Below are 14,950 nucleotides of genomic sequence, written 5' to 3'. Positions count from 1 at the left end.
AAGATTGGGGAATGAGTTATTCAATAGAGAACATTTGTTATGCATCTGCTGTCTGTACTGTGCTGAGTCTCTAAGGGGATGTGAATGAAAGGGAAGAAATGGCCTTCTCCCTCAAAAGGTTTACATTCTAGCTCAAGTTGTTTTAATAGTCGTAAGAATAAGTAGCAGCTGAACTGGTAATATAAAATGAGATCAACAAAGTTGTTATTAGAGGGGAGGCTCAAACCTGAAGGGTGTGAGAAAAATAAATAGGAAAAGAAATCAAAATCAATGCCCTAAAGAAATTTCAAAGATGTGATAAAGAGAAAGAGATTAAGGAATCAAAATAATAATCATAATAACTCATATTTATATAGTGCTTTAAAGTTTGCAAAGCACTTGAAGATCACTTGGTTGAACCTCAGAACAGTTTTCAGTTTTCAACATGGGGTGTTAAATTTTAGAAAAGAGTTAAATTAAATGGGCTATGGTAGAAACAGTATAGGATTTAGGGTCAGAAGATATCAGTTCAAAACTTGGTTCTGTCATTGACTATTTAGCTGTGTGACCTTATTAGGGAAGTAACTTTAACTTTAGGATTCTGTTTCCTCTTCTACAAAATAAGTCTTAGCAATCTCTGAGGTCCCTTCCAATTGTAAATCTATGATCCTAAGTATTTGAAGGAAAGATATAACTCTTCCTAAGCAAAAAGAACAAGATAGATCATGATGAGAATCCTGTTGGTTAGTTCCTTACTTAAATTTCTACAATCTAAGTAAATGACTCCATTCTTCACACCATTTTATTGAATCTCGGATCCCAGTGCCTCATTTACTTTGAAGAGGAATCTAGGAGAGTTATTTAAAAATTTTTTGGGGGTAAGACCGTTTTCTAAATTAAGTCTAATATTGTTACAAAAATCAGAATAATTGTTTGCATACCTGTGTTAATTAAATAAAATCATGAACACCAAAATATTCTGCTTTTTTTTTCTTCTACAGAGAGAGGCAATATATTGAATTTGTTGTCATTTAGGCCTATATGGAATGCATCTATCTACCACTCCAACTACTGAAGTCCAAGTTATTTAAACATTAAAACCTTTCCTGAACTTTATTCTAGCATACATTATAGTTTTTTTTTCCTTTTTCTTCCCTTCATTCATTCTTTTTTTGTTGTTTTTTGTTTTTGTTTGTTTCTTTTTTGTGAGACAATTGGGGTTAAGTGACTTGCCCAAGGTCACACAGCTGGTAAGTGTTAAGTGTCTGAGGCTGGGTTTGAACTCAGGTACTCCTGAATCCAGGGCTGGTGCTCTATCCATTGCACCACCTAGCTGCCCGCCCCCCCCCCCCATTCATTCTTATGACTAACAAAAACACCTCAATTAAAATATTAGCCCTTTGGTCAAATCAATTTCCTCTCAGCCCTTTCATTCATTCTCACTATTATGGAGGGCTACCCTTCTCTCTGTCTATCCCACCATTCATTAAGTATTAGCTGAAGTCTTGCCTCTAATATAACCTTCCTCTCAATATTCTAGCCTACATCTTTCTGACTCAATCAATCAATAAACATTTATTAATGCGTCAGGGACTCTTCAAGAGACTGAGGAGAAAAAGCTCTTCTATAGTGGACATTTGTTGTTCAGTCAGTTATTTCATTTCTAACTCTTTGTGACCTCATTTGGGGTTTTCTTGACAAAGGTACTGGAGTGGTTTGCCATTTCCTTCTCTGGCTCATTTCACAGTTGAAGAAACTGAGGCAAAAAGGGTTAAGTGAATTGCCCACAATCACACAGCTAGTATCTGAGGTCAGATTTGAGCTGCCTCAGCACTCTATCAACTGTGCACCTAACTTCCCCAAGCTAGGTAGTTCAGTGGATAGAGCACTGACCCTGAAGTTGGGAGGATCTGAGTTCAAATCTCACCTCAGACAATTACTGTGTAACCCTGGGCAAGTCACTCAACTCCAATTGCTTTAAACATCCAGGTCCATCTCCAGTTGTCCTGATATACTTCTTGCCATGGGACCCAGATGGCTCTGGAGGAGAGTGAGGCTGGTGATTTTGCACAGCCCGCACTCACTTAAATCCAATTCACTGCAAGTCATGACATCACCCCAATGTCAAGGTCTTCTTCAAGAATGAAAGACAAACAATAAGGGCCCCATAACAGACATTACCTATATCACTAATCTATTCACACATTACTTTGCATTTGAATACCATCATTTAAGGTACACACATCTTCATTTCAGGGTTAATTCTTTGAGTAAAGGGACTCCTCAGTGGATATAAGCTTCTGAGCAAAGGGAATTTTAATTTTTGTTTTTGTATGCCCTGTGTCTATCATATAGTAGTCACTTAAAAAATGATTGATTGTAAAGTTGAATTGACCATGACTTGAACTTAAAAAAAATTATAGTGCCAGTACATAATAGGCACTAAAGAATTATTTATTGATTTATTTTTGTTCTTCTCTCTGGTAGTGCCCATGACGATCAACTCTCTATTCATCTCTGTTCAGAGATTTACTGTTTGTAATTTTTAAAAAAGACTAATTGATTGAAAAGTATCCATGGAAAATCTTAATTATAGGATACTGGTAAAGAAATGTAATTTCATTACTGTCAGATGCATATAATAAGTAGCCACAAAATGATGCCAATTACACATTTTTCTACCGGTCCTATTTTAATGAATAATTGATTTATTTTAATCAATAATTGTATTGCATTGAGGAAGTATGTCATGTAGAGCACTGGACATGAGGCCAGAAAGACCAGGGTTCAAATTTTGCCTCTAAGACTTGTTAGGTATGTGATCTTTGACAGCTTATTTAACCTCTTCGAGACTCAGGCTATTACATATGACTTTTCTATTATATTGTAGACTGGTTGCAATCTCTCTTGGTGGAGGGACCCTTCACATCTGTGAAATTATGCATGCTTGAAATATTAGTGTATAGAGATGGATGTTGCTAGGTTCCCTCTTTTGCCATCATTTCACTACCACCACATGTAAATATACATTCCTGTCATTTTTATTCAGAATTCCAATTTTGAATTTGTGGGGTCTGAATTAAAGAGTTTTGTTGTATTTTCAAATTTCACCAGGCCCAGGGGAGAAGAGAATTTGTTTTCTCAAAGTTATTACTCTCAATGTCTTTCTTTCTCAATACCACACTTTTCCTGTAAGTTTGTGCCAGCGGAACCCTATAAAACAGTGAATTTCAGGTTCTATCACCATATTATTTGGGAAAGTGTTTCAGATGCTTTGTAAGTCTCTAGGAAGTTCATTGCCATGACTTTTCCCTGTCTACCCATACCAAGACCAAGAAATCACTTCTAAGCCCTTACTCCTGCCTGTTCCAACCCTTTTGGGGCTACAATGCCTATCCTACCTTACCCAGATACCCATTATTGATAAAATTGCTTTGGGCTTTGGAGCTTTAGGAGTTAGAGTTTATAAATATGAAGATGCCTCCAAAAATAAAAGTATATTTTAATTCCTAATAATGACTAGTTTTATGGTGACGTGGGCCTATTCAAATATCCCAGGATAGGGGTCTCTTCTTAGAGTTGCCTGAGCACCATCAGTTATATTTGATGGCTTATAACTTTTCTTGTAGGTGAGTTAAATATCTGGACCAGCCAACTAGAAGAATATATATATATATATATATATATATATATATATATATATATATATATATATATGTATATATATATATGCCAGATTTTTTTTTTGAGGGAAGAGAGATGAGGTAGAAGGGCCTATATCTGTGATTTCATTACTATAGGGAGCTTTAAATAAAGCAACTCCTCTGTGTATGCAGGTTGGTGCCTGCTCTGTAAATGATAGTGTTAGAAAGCTGTCTAGGGCATTGAGAAATTACATGACTTACCCAGGGTCACACAGTTGGAAGAATAGGCAGAACATGAAGTCAGGTATCTCCAACTCATGGGTTCATTTTTCCCCCTCTGTTCCATACTGCCTCTTCACCCCTATATAAGTTGTTTATTTTCTATGATCTATTTTCATATAATTTCCAAACTCAAAGGTTTTATGTCTTAGGTGATTATTGTTATTATTTTAGTAATTTTTTAGTTTTCTGAATCTTATGACTCCATTTGGGGTGTTTTTAGCAGATCCTGTGGTTTGCCATTTCCTTCTCCAGCTCATTTTATAGATGAGGAAACTGAGGCAAACAAGGTTAAATAACTTGCCACGGGTTAGACAGCTAAAAAGTGCCTGAATTCAGATTTGAACTCAAGTATATGAGTTTTTCTGACTCCAGGCCCAGTGCTCTATCTTCTTTACCACCTACCTATCCCAACTGATTATTACCATTTGATTATCTGCTCTCTATTTCTTCTCACCCCATCTGCCATAATTTATGTTGACTTCTCTATTAATTTTTTTTTGGTGGTATGTGGGGTGATCCACAGAGCTTTTTTTTTTTTTTTTTTAGTGAGGCAATTGGGGTTAAGTGACTTGCCCAGGGTCACACAGCTAGTAAGTGTTAAGTGTCTGAGGTCGGATTTGAACTCAGGTCCTCCTGACTCCAGGGCCGGTGCTCTATCCACTGCGCCACCTAGCTGCCCCCCACAGAGCTTTTAAAATGAAGAGACTTAGTAGAATAAGTGCCAGAAACATCTGCTGGAACCCAGTTGGAAGAATACTGTCCTTGTATTTGATGTGTGTCTAAAAATTTTATATTCCAGATCAGCATTCTGTGTAAGTGCTTGGGAAGACTTTCTTCCCATTCTCTTTTTCCCTAAAAAGCAAATTTCTAAATTCAGAGGTGACAATACAAATATTGCATAGGTTAATAAGGATATAGATTTAGAGCTAGAAAGGATCCATTTCGTTCCTGTCATTTCTTGATGAGGAAACATTTATTTTTTGTTTTTGTTTTTTTTGCTTTTGTGTTTGTTTGTTTTTGCGGGACAATGAGGGTTAAGTGACTTGCGCAGAGTCACATAGCTAGTAAGTGTCAAGTGTCTGAGGCCGGATTTGAAGTTAGGTCCGCCTGAAACCAGGGCTGGTGCTTTATCCACTGCGCCACCTAGCTGCCCCCTGAGGAAACATTTATTAAACATTTATTAAGACCCTTGCCTCTGTGCCAGGCACTGTGCTAAGCTCTGGGAATATAAAAAAAGGGGGAGGGGAGCCAACATTGTCCCTGAACTCAAGGAACTCCCATTCTAATGGGAACTTTGAAGAAGTTTCTATTTTAATGAGGAGACATGATGGGCATCAATGGGTATACACTAGGTCTATGCAGATTAGATAGAAAATAATATTAGAGTGGGATATAGCTCTTGGCAGGGGAGTTGGGGATCAGGAAAGGCCTCCTGCAGAACACTGCATTTGACTTTAATCTTGGAGGAAGCTAATAATACTAAGAAAAGAAGTTAGGATAATTGTGCCAGGCATGGTGGACAGTCAGGGCAAAAGGCACAAGAAGAAAAGATGGAGTGCTGTGTGTGAAGAACAGCAAACAGGCTAGTATGATTGCATTGTAGAATGTGTTGAAAGGAATAATGTTTAAAAAGACTTGGAAGGTAGCAAGGGGCCAAGTTGTAAAGGCCAAACAGAGGACTTTATATTTGATCCTAGGCCTAATAGAGAGCCACTGGGGTTAATCGAGTAAGGAAGGGACAGGTTTAGACTTCTGCTTTAGGAAAATCACTTTTCAACCTGAGGGGAGGATGGATGAAAGTAGGAAGAGAATTGACAAATACCTGAACTTATCATGGTGCCTGCCCAAGTAAAGTAGACAAATACAAGAGACATTATGGAGGTACAGAAAAAGGTACAAGATTTGTCAGAGTACTTAAAATAAGACTGAGATTATTGTGAACCTGGGTTACTGGGAAGATGGTGATATCCTCAATAGTAATAGAGAAATTTGGAATAGAAGAGGGTTTGGGGAAAATATAATGAGACCTTATTTGGACATGTTGAATTTGAGTTATCTCCTGGACATTGTGTTCAAGAAGTCCAAAAAAGCAGTTGGTTCTGTGAGACTGGTGCTCAGTACAGAGACTGGGGCTGGAGATACACATGTAAGAATTATCTGCTTAAGGAGGATTATTGAGTCTACAGGAGCTGATGACATCACCATGTGAGATTGTATAGAGAGAAAAGAGAAGAAGACCCAGGACAGAGCCTTAGTGGATACCATAATTAGTGAATATGACATATAAAGATCCAACAGCATAGACTGAGAAATAGCTGTCAGACACCTATCAGGAAAAATAAGAAAAAACTGTTATGAAAACCCAAAAAGGAGAGAGTATCTAAAAGAAGGTGATCAGCAGAGTCAGATGCTCTACAGAGATCTAGAAGGATGAGGATTGATAGACGATTAAGAAATTATTGACAAATTCTTAATTATTAAAGCCGTTCAGTTGAATAAGGAGGTTAGGAGGCCACATAGCAGGGGATTTAGAAAAGAATGAGAAGAAAGGAAGGGGAAGCACCATGTACAGATATTTTTTTCAAGGGTTTCAACTGAAAAGTGAAGGAATAATATAAAATGATACCTAATGAGGATAAGAGTTTCAAGAGAGGGTTTTTTTGTTTTGTTTTGTTTTGTTTTGTTTATTTTTAATGCATGAAGAAGACACGTGCATATTTATAGGTAACAAGGAAGGAGCCTATTCACAAGAAGAGGTTGATGATTAGAGAAAAATAGTGATAATACAAGGAAAATTTTCTGGAGAAGATGGGACATGTTAAAAACAAGAGTGCACTAGAAAGGGACAGCTAGGTGGTGCAGTGGATAAAGCACTGGTCCTGGATTCAGGAGGACCTGAGTTCAAATGTGGCCTCAGACACTTGACACTTACTAGCTGTGTGACGCTGGGCAAGTCACTTAACCCTCATTGCCCTGAAAAAAAAATTAAAAATTAAGTTAAATTAAAAAGAGTGCACTAGAAGGTTGACCTTAGCAAGGATAAAGGCCACCTCTTTTTTATCAGATGTTAGGAAAAGATGTCTGAGGGATGGGAGATGAGGAGATAGGAAGCTCTCCCAAAGAAATAGACTCAGAATTCAACTCAGGCTCTGTGCCTCCAAATGCAGCCCACTTTTCACTACATGTTTAGCTAGGTGACTTCATCCGTTATAACAGGAATGACAATAGTTTGTGTATTCTAAAACTGAATAGATCAATTTTTCCAGAGAGGCTCAGAATTTGGCCATGAAGTACTTGATGCTCCAAGACTTTCTTCGTCATGCTAAAAGAGCTGTGCTTTTCATCATCCACGTGGGAATCCCCTTTACCAATGTGCATCACAATTTATGTACCTCTACATAGATGAACTTCACACTTAGTTGTGATCATATGACGTTATCACTTGGTGGCCAAGTTAGGGTGGTTCTCAGAGAATGGACACAAAGCTCATTGCTAGGGCTATGCTTAAAGAATTTCCAGTTTGGTAGGACCTGACAGAGTTTGGGCTTTTCTGACTTAATCTTTGAGATCCCAAGGACAACTCTGTGTCACAATGAGGAATCAGAATAGCACTTTAGTGGAGGTGACTTAAAACTCTAAGGCAAATGTGCTTTTTAAATCTCTCAAAAATTAGGTTTAAATTCACAGTGATGGATGACTGTTGAAATCCTGAGAGCAAGAGTGAGTGTCATTGGTGAGAGGAGGTAAAGAGAAAAATGCTAAGAGGTTCCCAAAATATCATACATTGGGCCATGCAAAGAACCTTATAGAGGACATTGAGCCAAACCCCTTCATTTTACAAATGAGGAAACTGAGACTGAGAGAGATTAAGTGATTCACTCAGGATCAAACATCTAGTTAAGTATTCAACTCAGAATTTAAGTTCATATTTTGCAAAATCTAATCCCAGTATCCTTCCTACTCAAATGTTAGGTAAGAATTCAGTAGGCAATGACCATTTAATATTCCCATAAAAAATTTGTTCTTAACTTTTGTGAATGTTAGAAGGATACTTTTTAAAAACACAAGTACTTTGTGTGTGGGGGGGGCAATGAGGGGTAAGTAACTTGCCCAGAGTCACACAGCTAGTAAGTGTCAAGTGTCTGAGGCTGGATTTGAACTCAGGTCCTTCTGAATTTAGGACCGATGCTTTATCCACTGCACCACCCAGCTGCCCCCAAAACAGAAGTACTTTTGAAATCGACAATTTACCAATAAATTATTATTAATCTACTGTATCAATTGCCTGCATGCATGCAGGGATGTCTATGCATCTCTTCCAGGAAACCAAAAAGGAAGCTAGGGATGGTAAAAAAATTTGATAAAGTATTTAACACCCATCCTAGAAGTGGGTAATGAGGCAAAATGAGACAGGATGGATGGAGGATGAGTTTACATCCTTTGCAACATTATGGAAAATAGATATATTAACTGTAATAAATATTACCTTTGTTGGGGGATTGAATTTCTTTAAAAGTTTAGCAGTTTTCAAAGGTTTGTGTCCTCTTTGGCAAATTATTTATTTTGCTATGCATTTGCTGGCATAGAAAGTCCACAGAAGCAAAGGACACCAAAATATGATTTTTTTCTACATATATATATATATATAAAGTATATATACATATACTTATCTGTATACATATTCACATATATAATGGATTTGTGGGGTTTTGTATAGGCCTTTTATGTCTTCAGAAATATTTTCACATAATTCTTGATACACACAAAAAAATACTTTGTAGATATTTAGAGTTTTGCTTGAGAGACAGGCTTTCTAAACTGGTCCCTAGTGTACAACTTACAAGTTTACATAGCAACACTGGGAGGAAACACTCTCAAGAGTAACTGATCCTCCACCAGCCCTTCTTTGTACTTACTTGAAAAATGATTAGCATACATTAATTTATACTCTGAAACTCCAAAGGACCTGTGATTTCCTTGATGTATTTTATCTTGGGATATAGATCACAACCCATCCTGTGTTGCTTATTTATTCATATCCCCCTATTAAGTTCACCACATGGGCAACTTGATGGTACAGTGGACAGAGTGCTAGACTGAGTCAGGAAGACCTGAGTTCAAATTTGACCTCAAACACTTCCTAGCTGTGTGACCCTGGGTAAATCACTTAATATTTGCCTCAGTTTTCTCATCTGTAAAATGAGGATAACAATAGCATCTACCTCCTGGGGTTGTTGTGAGATCAAATGAACTAATATTTGTAAAGTGCTTAGCACAATGCCTGGCACGTAGTAGGTACTTGATAAAGGTTTATTCCCTTCCCTTCCTGCAGAAGGTCTACCCAAGGTGCTAGGAATATTCTTTCTCTGGGCATCCAAAGGACACCAGGGGGACATAGGGAGGCATCTCTCACTCTCTTCATGTGACAAGTCCAACTTTTTTGTTCATACATTTCTCTAAATATATAATATACTTTAAACTATATCTCCTTTTATTAATATATGGCGGTTTAAAAGTTATGTAGGTTGCAGCTTCATTTTTCAGGGTGATTCCAAATGTTACTAATGCAGTCTCCCCCCCCCTGTGCTGCTTTCACAACAAGACTTTAGGGTGGTAAATCACAACAACTTGGTTTTTATTTTTTCCTACTAAGTGTACTCTTAAGTCACTTAATTGGACCAGTGTTGGTTTGGCATTTGGGGACAAGAAGCAATTTCCAGGTTTGGGGATTTAGGTAAAAAGCTCTAGGATAGATGACCAGAAAGCAGCACCAAGCAAAGTTTTATATGAGGGATTCATAAAAGCAAAAGGCCCAAAAGAATGGCAATAATAGACATTTCTGCATTTATTCAAATGCGTTAAAAAGGAATTATACTGCTGCATCCCCAAAAGGTCAAGTAATCAGCCAGGCATGTTGAATATCCTCTGGATTTTTAGCATTATAATATAAGAAACATTTTCATGGACATACTACTTCTACTAAATTCTATTTAGCTCCAGAAAACAGAAATGGAAGCAATGGGAGGATACATAGCTTTAAGTAATAGGGCAATAGAGATAAAATCTGGAAGACCCTGGTTCAAATCTCCCCTTATGTCCTTAATAATTGCGTGTCCCTGAGCATGCCAATCAATCTCTCTGGGTCCCGGTTTCCTCATCCATAAATTGGAGGGCTTCAACTCAGTGATGTCTAAGTTCCCTTCTAGTTCTAAGTCTATGATCCTATAATCAGTGGATGGTAACTATAGTGAGGCAAATTTCTGCTTAACATAAGGAAATATTTCTACCAGAGCTATACAGAAATATAATAGACTGCCTCCTAAGGCATCTCTCTCACTGGAGGTCTTCTAACAAATGCTGAATAACCCCTTTTTGGAGTTATGTGAATGATTCTTTTTTCTAGGTGCCCATAGGTCTACATGGTCCCTGAGACCCCCTTCTATCCTTGATCTCAAGGATTTTGTACATTAGTTTGGAATATAAATCAGTCACATATGAAAAAAAAGATATTTAAAAAGTATTATACAAGTGAATATCATCTAACAATGCAAAATTTAAACTCAATATAGGGCAATTATAAAGCATGCAAGAGAGTACAAATTAGTATACTGTAAATCAAGTATAGTATATAAATGTTATTGGGATATAGAATAAAGGAGTGAACAGAGTGTGGTTGGGTTAATCAGAAGACTTAGTGTTTAAAAGAAGTTCCTATACATTATTAATTATCCTAATCATTTTTTTTAATTTATGAAGTGCTCTTTCCTGAAAGTCTCAGAGTGCCTTAACCAGAGTATAACTGAAAACAAAAATGTCAAAAAGGCACATTTAAATTGTTCTCAAAATCAATCAAAAATAATGAGGTGCTAAGAAAAAGTTGTATCCCTGATAATTACATCTATCAGTATCAGAAAACAAAAGAGAACAATCAGGAAGTGACAATCCCACTCCCAAGTAGCACATTAAAAAAGGGCTAATGAAAAAAAAAGTCTTTTAAAAATTGTACCAAATTAGCATTTCAAGCAAATTGACAACTTAAGCGTTGATAAAGGCCAATCTGGGGCCAAAACAATAGAAGTGCTGTTTCTACTTTTATCTGCTTTTAAGAGAAATGATCTGACTTGTCTTTTTTTCTGTGTTCTCTCTCTCTCTCTCTCTCTCTCTCTCTCTCTCTCTCTCTCTCTCTCTCTCTCTCTCTCTCTCTGTCTCCCCTTGCATTCCAAAGGGAGAACATAGTGTTCCCTTCCCCCACTATCATTCTATCATTGTGCAATGGTCAGACCTCATTTTATGAGACATGTTGAGGAACTTATCCAGAGGAGGACAGCTAGGATTGTACAGGGCCCAGAAACCATCTGTTAAGGGGAACAGTTCAAGAAGCTGGTAATATTTAGTTTTGGGAAGAGAAGACTTGAGGGCGCCATGACAGCTGTCTTAAGATAACTGAAGGATAACAGAAGGATAAAGAAGGGGGACCAGACTTGTTCTGTGTAAGTCAAGAGAGGAAACCAACACATCACCAGAACCAATGGATAGAAGATGGGGAAGTCAGATTTTGGCTCAGCATGAAGAACCTCTAATAATTAGAACTGTTCAAAAATGCAGCTGGTTCAGAACCATTGTAGGGAGATTACTGCATTGAACAGGAAGTGGCAAGAAATCTAAAGTTGCTTCTAAATCTAGAATGCTATATTCTAATAGATATTCTTTTAAAAAAAGGTTTTTATTTCATATATCTTAAATAATGTATAAAATTGTATATTATGACAAATAAAATAATTATTATAATAACCCTAAAATAATTCCCAAATCACTTCCTTATTTAGCCTTAAAAATAAACTTTGTTTTAAAAATATGAAAATTGGGGAAAGACCTGAGTTTCTGCTACAATGTTTAAAATATTATTATGCTATGTTTTGACCATATTCCATCCTAATTTCATTGAGTTACAAGTTTATATATTGAGAGATTAGAATATTGCCTAGATAATAAAAGTAAACTATAGTATTTTAGAAATGGTTTTAAGGCTAAAGATTGTTTGATTTCTTATTGCTGATAAAAAGCATCCTTCATACACACATAACTTGCTTATATGGATCTGAAAATATATCAGATTATTTTGAAGCTCCTTGTAAGTGCTATTTTGGGGGGCTTGTCAAGTGATTTTATTCTTTATTATTAGACTACAAAAAATTGGGTCTATTCCATCAACATATTCATCAGTCATAATTTTTGGAGACAGTCCTTGACATGGTGTATGTTTTACTGTGCTAACAAGAGAAAAGACCGGCCATTAAGTTTATGTTTCTTTGTTTTTCAGCAAGGTCACATATCAGGAATAATGCTAGAAGTATGCTAATAAACAATATATAATGTTGGTCATCTGGGAGTAAGAAATATTTTCTAACTAGTTCTAAAGGGAAATAATGTTAAAGAAAAAGGACTGATTGTTATTTACGCAACACATGTTGCTCTATATGTCAACATCAAAAGCATCTTGTACACAGCTCAGCATTATAAATCTTTTGTGGTGATTGTCAGGGTTTTAAAAATCTGTGTTAGATTTAGATTCAACACATTCAGTTCATATGCGTCTGCCTTCTGTGCAGACAGTGCTAGATTATTCCGTTTCTGGCTGCCTCAGTTGAAAATGCACACTGCCTCCCTCCCCCCAAATTTTATAAAGGATACCATCTTTAGCTATAGAAAAATAAATGTTAGAAATTATGCTGGTTGGGAAGATTTTAAATTACTAGTGTTTATCATTTTTAACTCTCAAATTAAAAGTTTTCTGAAGCCTCCTTTCTTCATTTAATTTTGTTGAATTTTATAAAATTTTTAATCTTTTAAAATTAGCCATATTCAAAGATATGATGTTTTTTACTAAAAACCTTCATAGACTAATTTGCTAACAGTATTATTATGATTAACATTTCCTTCAACGGTCTCAGAAGAAAGGAGGGATGGTCGATAACCCCATAAGAAGGTGTGATATTTGACTAGCCAATATAATCATCCTCAAAATCTGGCAAACTGGAGAAAAAGTAAGAGATTATTTTTTAAAAGGGTTCTTTTTCATCCATTTGCTTTTTTGAGCTCCCAAAGGCTTTTTAACATAAAACATAATCATATCAGTTGTGAGTATAATTAATCAATAAATCAATCAAGTATAGAATATCAGAGGTAGAAGAACTCCTTAAGGTCATCTAATATAACACCTCCCATCCCCCTACACACACACACACACACACACACACACACACACACACACACCCTATACAATACACACCAATTTAACAGTTGGGAAGACTATTCATGGAGCTTCCAAGTGCTGCCCTGGAATACGTGACGAACAAAATGAAGCTTTTAGCCCTGATATCTCAGTTCATGGATCTTTCTACCGATGGGAGAAATAATACTTTGGGGATTCCTGAAACTTAGCTAGCCACTTATTTGTGAAAATTTCATGAAAACGTTGTCTAGATTTTTTTGACTGAGGGCTAATAGTTGTGTCTTTACAAAGTTCCACCCTTATTCTGGCCAACTAACATTGGTATTACTATTGGATATCAATTAAATAAATAGAGCTACTAAAAGTTGATTTGTAGAATGATTAGCCAAAGTTATGTTACATTTTTTTATCATTAAAAAAGATGAGATATTTTTAGAGATTAATCAGAGAATAAATGATTTTCCTCCAGCAGAAGAATGTTCTGAAAAATGAAAAAACAAAAACAAACAAACAAAAAACCCGCTTAACCTGGATGAGATTTGAGAGTGGGAATAATTTTCAGTTATATTCACTAAATGAAGTGCCAGACAAATTCCTTTGTTCTAATTCAGGATTTTCCATTTGCTCAAAAGTCTTTCATAAGGAATAAAGATTTTTTAAATGGCCCAACCCCCTTACTTTACAGATGAAGAACCTGAGGCTCATAGAAGTTAAGCAACTTACTCCAGGTCACACTCATAAGCAGTTAAAAGAGCTGGGGGTCAAGCCCCATGTCACTGGACTCCAGAAACATTGCTTTTTCTAGTACAATGCAACCTCTCTCTCTTCCCTCCACTTTTCTTTCTATTGTTCTTCCTTTTCTCCCTCTGTTTTTCCTCTCCCCCCCCCCCACCAAGGAAAAAGAAAAACAGGTGATTTCAGTCAAGGATCTTCAGAAGGAAAATTATATGCTTAATCTTCCATTGTTCCAAGTTCAATTCCCAAATTCTCCACCTGTACCTCAGTTTCCATGTTTGAAACAACCAGATTATTATGCAGTTAGTCTTTGAAAAGGCTCTAAAACTTTGAGACAGAGAAAGTAGGCAGTTTCCCTAACCTACCTTGGTGAGATGTAAATAGTCTGAAACTGAGCTAAAATTCTGATTTAACAGCAAATGTACAACCATGATTTCAGGGAATAGCCTCAGTTTCCCATTATAAATAGCAAAATGGGAGACAAAAAATGAAATGGATAATGTTTTTAAGTAAACTTTGTCTATACTTGTTTCCTCAGAAGAAGACCTATCAATGCATCAAGTGTCAGATGGTTTTCTACAATGAATGGGATATTCAGGTTCATGTTGCAAATCACATGATTGGTGAGTGATGCTCTAAATCTTATTAAAAATAGACTTTTCTCCTACTTGTGTTCATCATTGCCTATATAATTAAACAGAGTTAAGGAGGAATTAATTGTTCAACCTTCAATGATTTACCCAGGCATGATTGATTTTTTTATTCATATTATTAGGCCTGATAACGCATTAGCACGTTTTATTTTCTGCAAGGGCTAGTTTAGACTTCTGTAGAGGATTATATATCTACTGCCAGTCAAAACACAGGTGATTAACAAATTAAACTTCTAATCATTTTTGCATTATTGAAAACAAACTAACAGGAATGGTTAATGAACTGGATGTTAGCTTTCCATAGAGTTTTAGACAGGTTTTAATTTCAGAAGTTATTATGATAATGATACTACTGTGTGTTTCTCAAGCATATTTCTACCAAAATCTAAACTGGTGAGTTTTTGTCACTGGGAAACATAAATAAT

General features: G+C 36.3%; 1 protein-coding gene across 8 annotated transcripts in view; it reads left to right on the top strand.

Moving 5' to 3' along the window:
- The window catches only part of ZNF521 (zinc finger protein 521), a 362,443-nt gene that overhangs the window by 183,901 nt on the left and 163,592 nt on the right, over positions 1-14,950 (top strand). For 6 of the 8 annotated variants that reach the window (XM_043979516.1, XM_043979513.1, XM_043979510.1 and 3 more), the window contains one exon: positions 14,411-14,495. In XM_043979516.1, the coding sequence (XP_043835451.1) occupies positions 14,411-14,495 (85 nt within the window). The remainder of the gene's footprint in view (positions 1-14,410; positions 14,496-14,950) is intronic. The other 2 variants (XM_043979515.1, XM_043979511.1) reach the window with 1 other exon arrangement.

The sequence above is a fragment of the Dromiciops gliroides genome, chromosome 1 (assembly GCF_019393635.1).
Source record: "Dromiciops gliroides isolate mDroGli1 chromosome 1, mDroGli1.pri, whole genome shotgun sequence".
NCBI classification, from domain to species: domain Eukaryota; kingdom Metazoa; phylum Chordata; class Mammalia; order Microbiotheria; family Microbiotheriidae; genus Dromiciops; species Dromiciops gliroides.
Note: the sequence above shows the minus strand (reverse complement) of the source record. Positions and strands in the feature narration are given on the sequence as shown.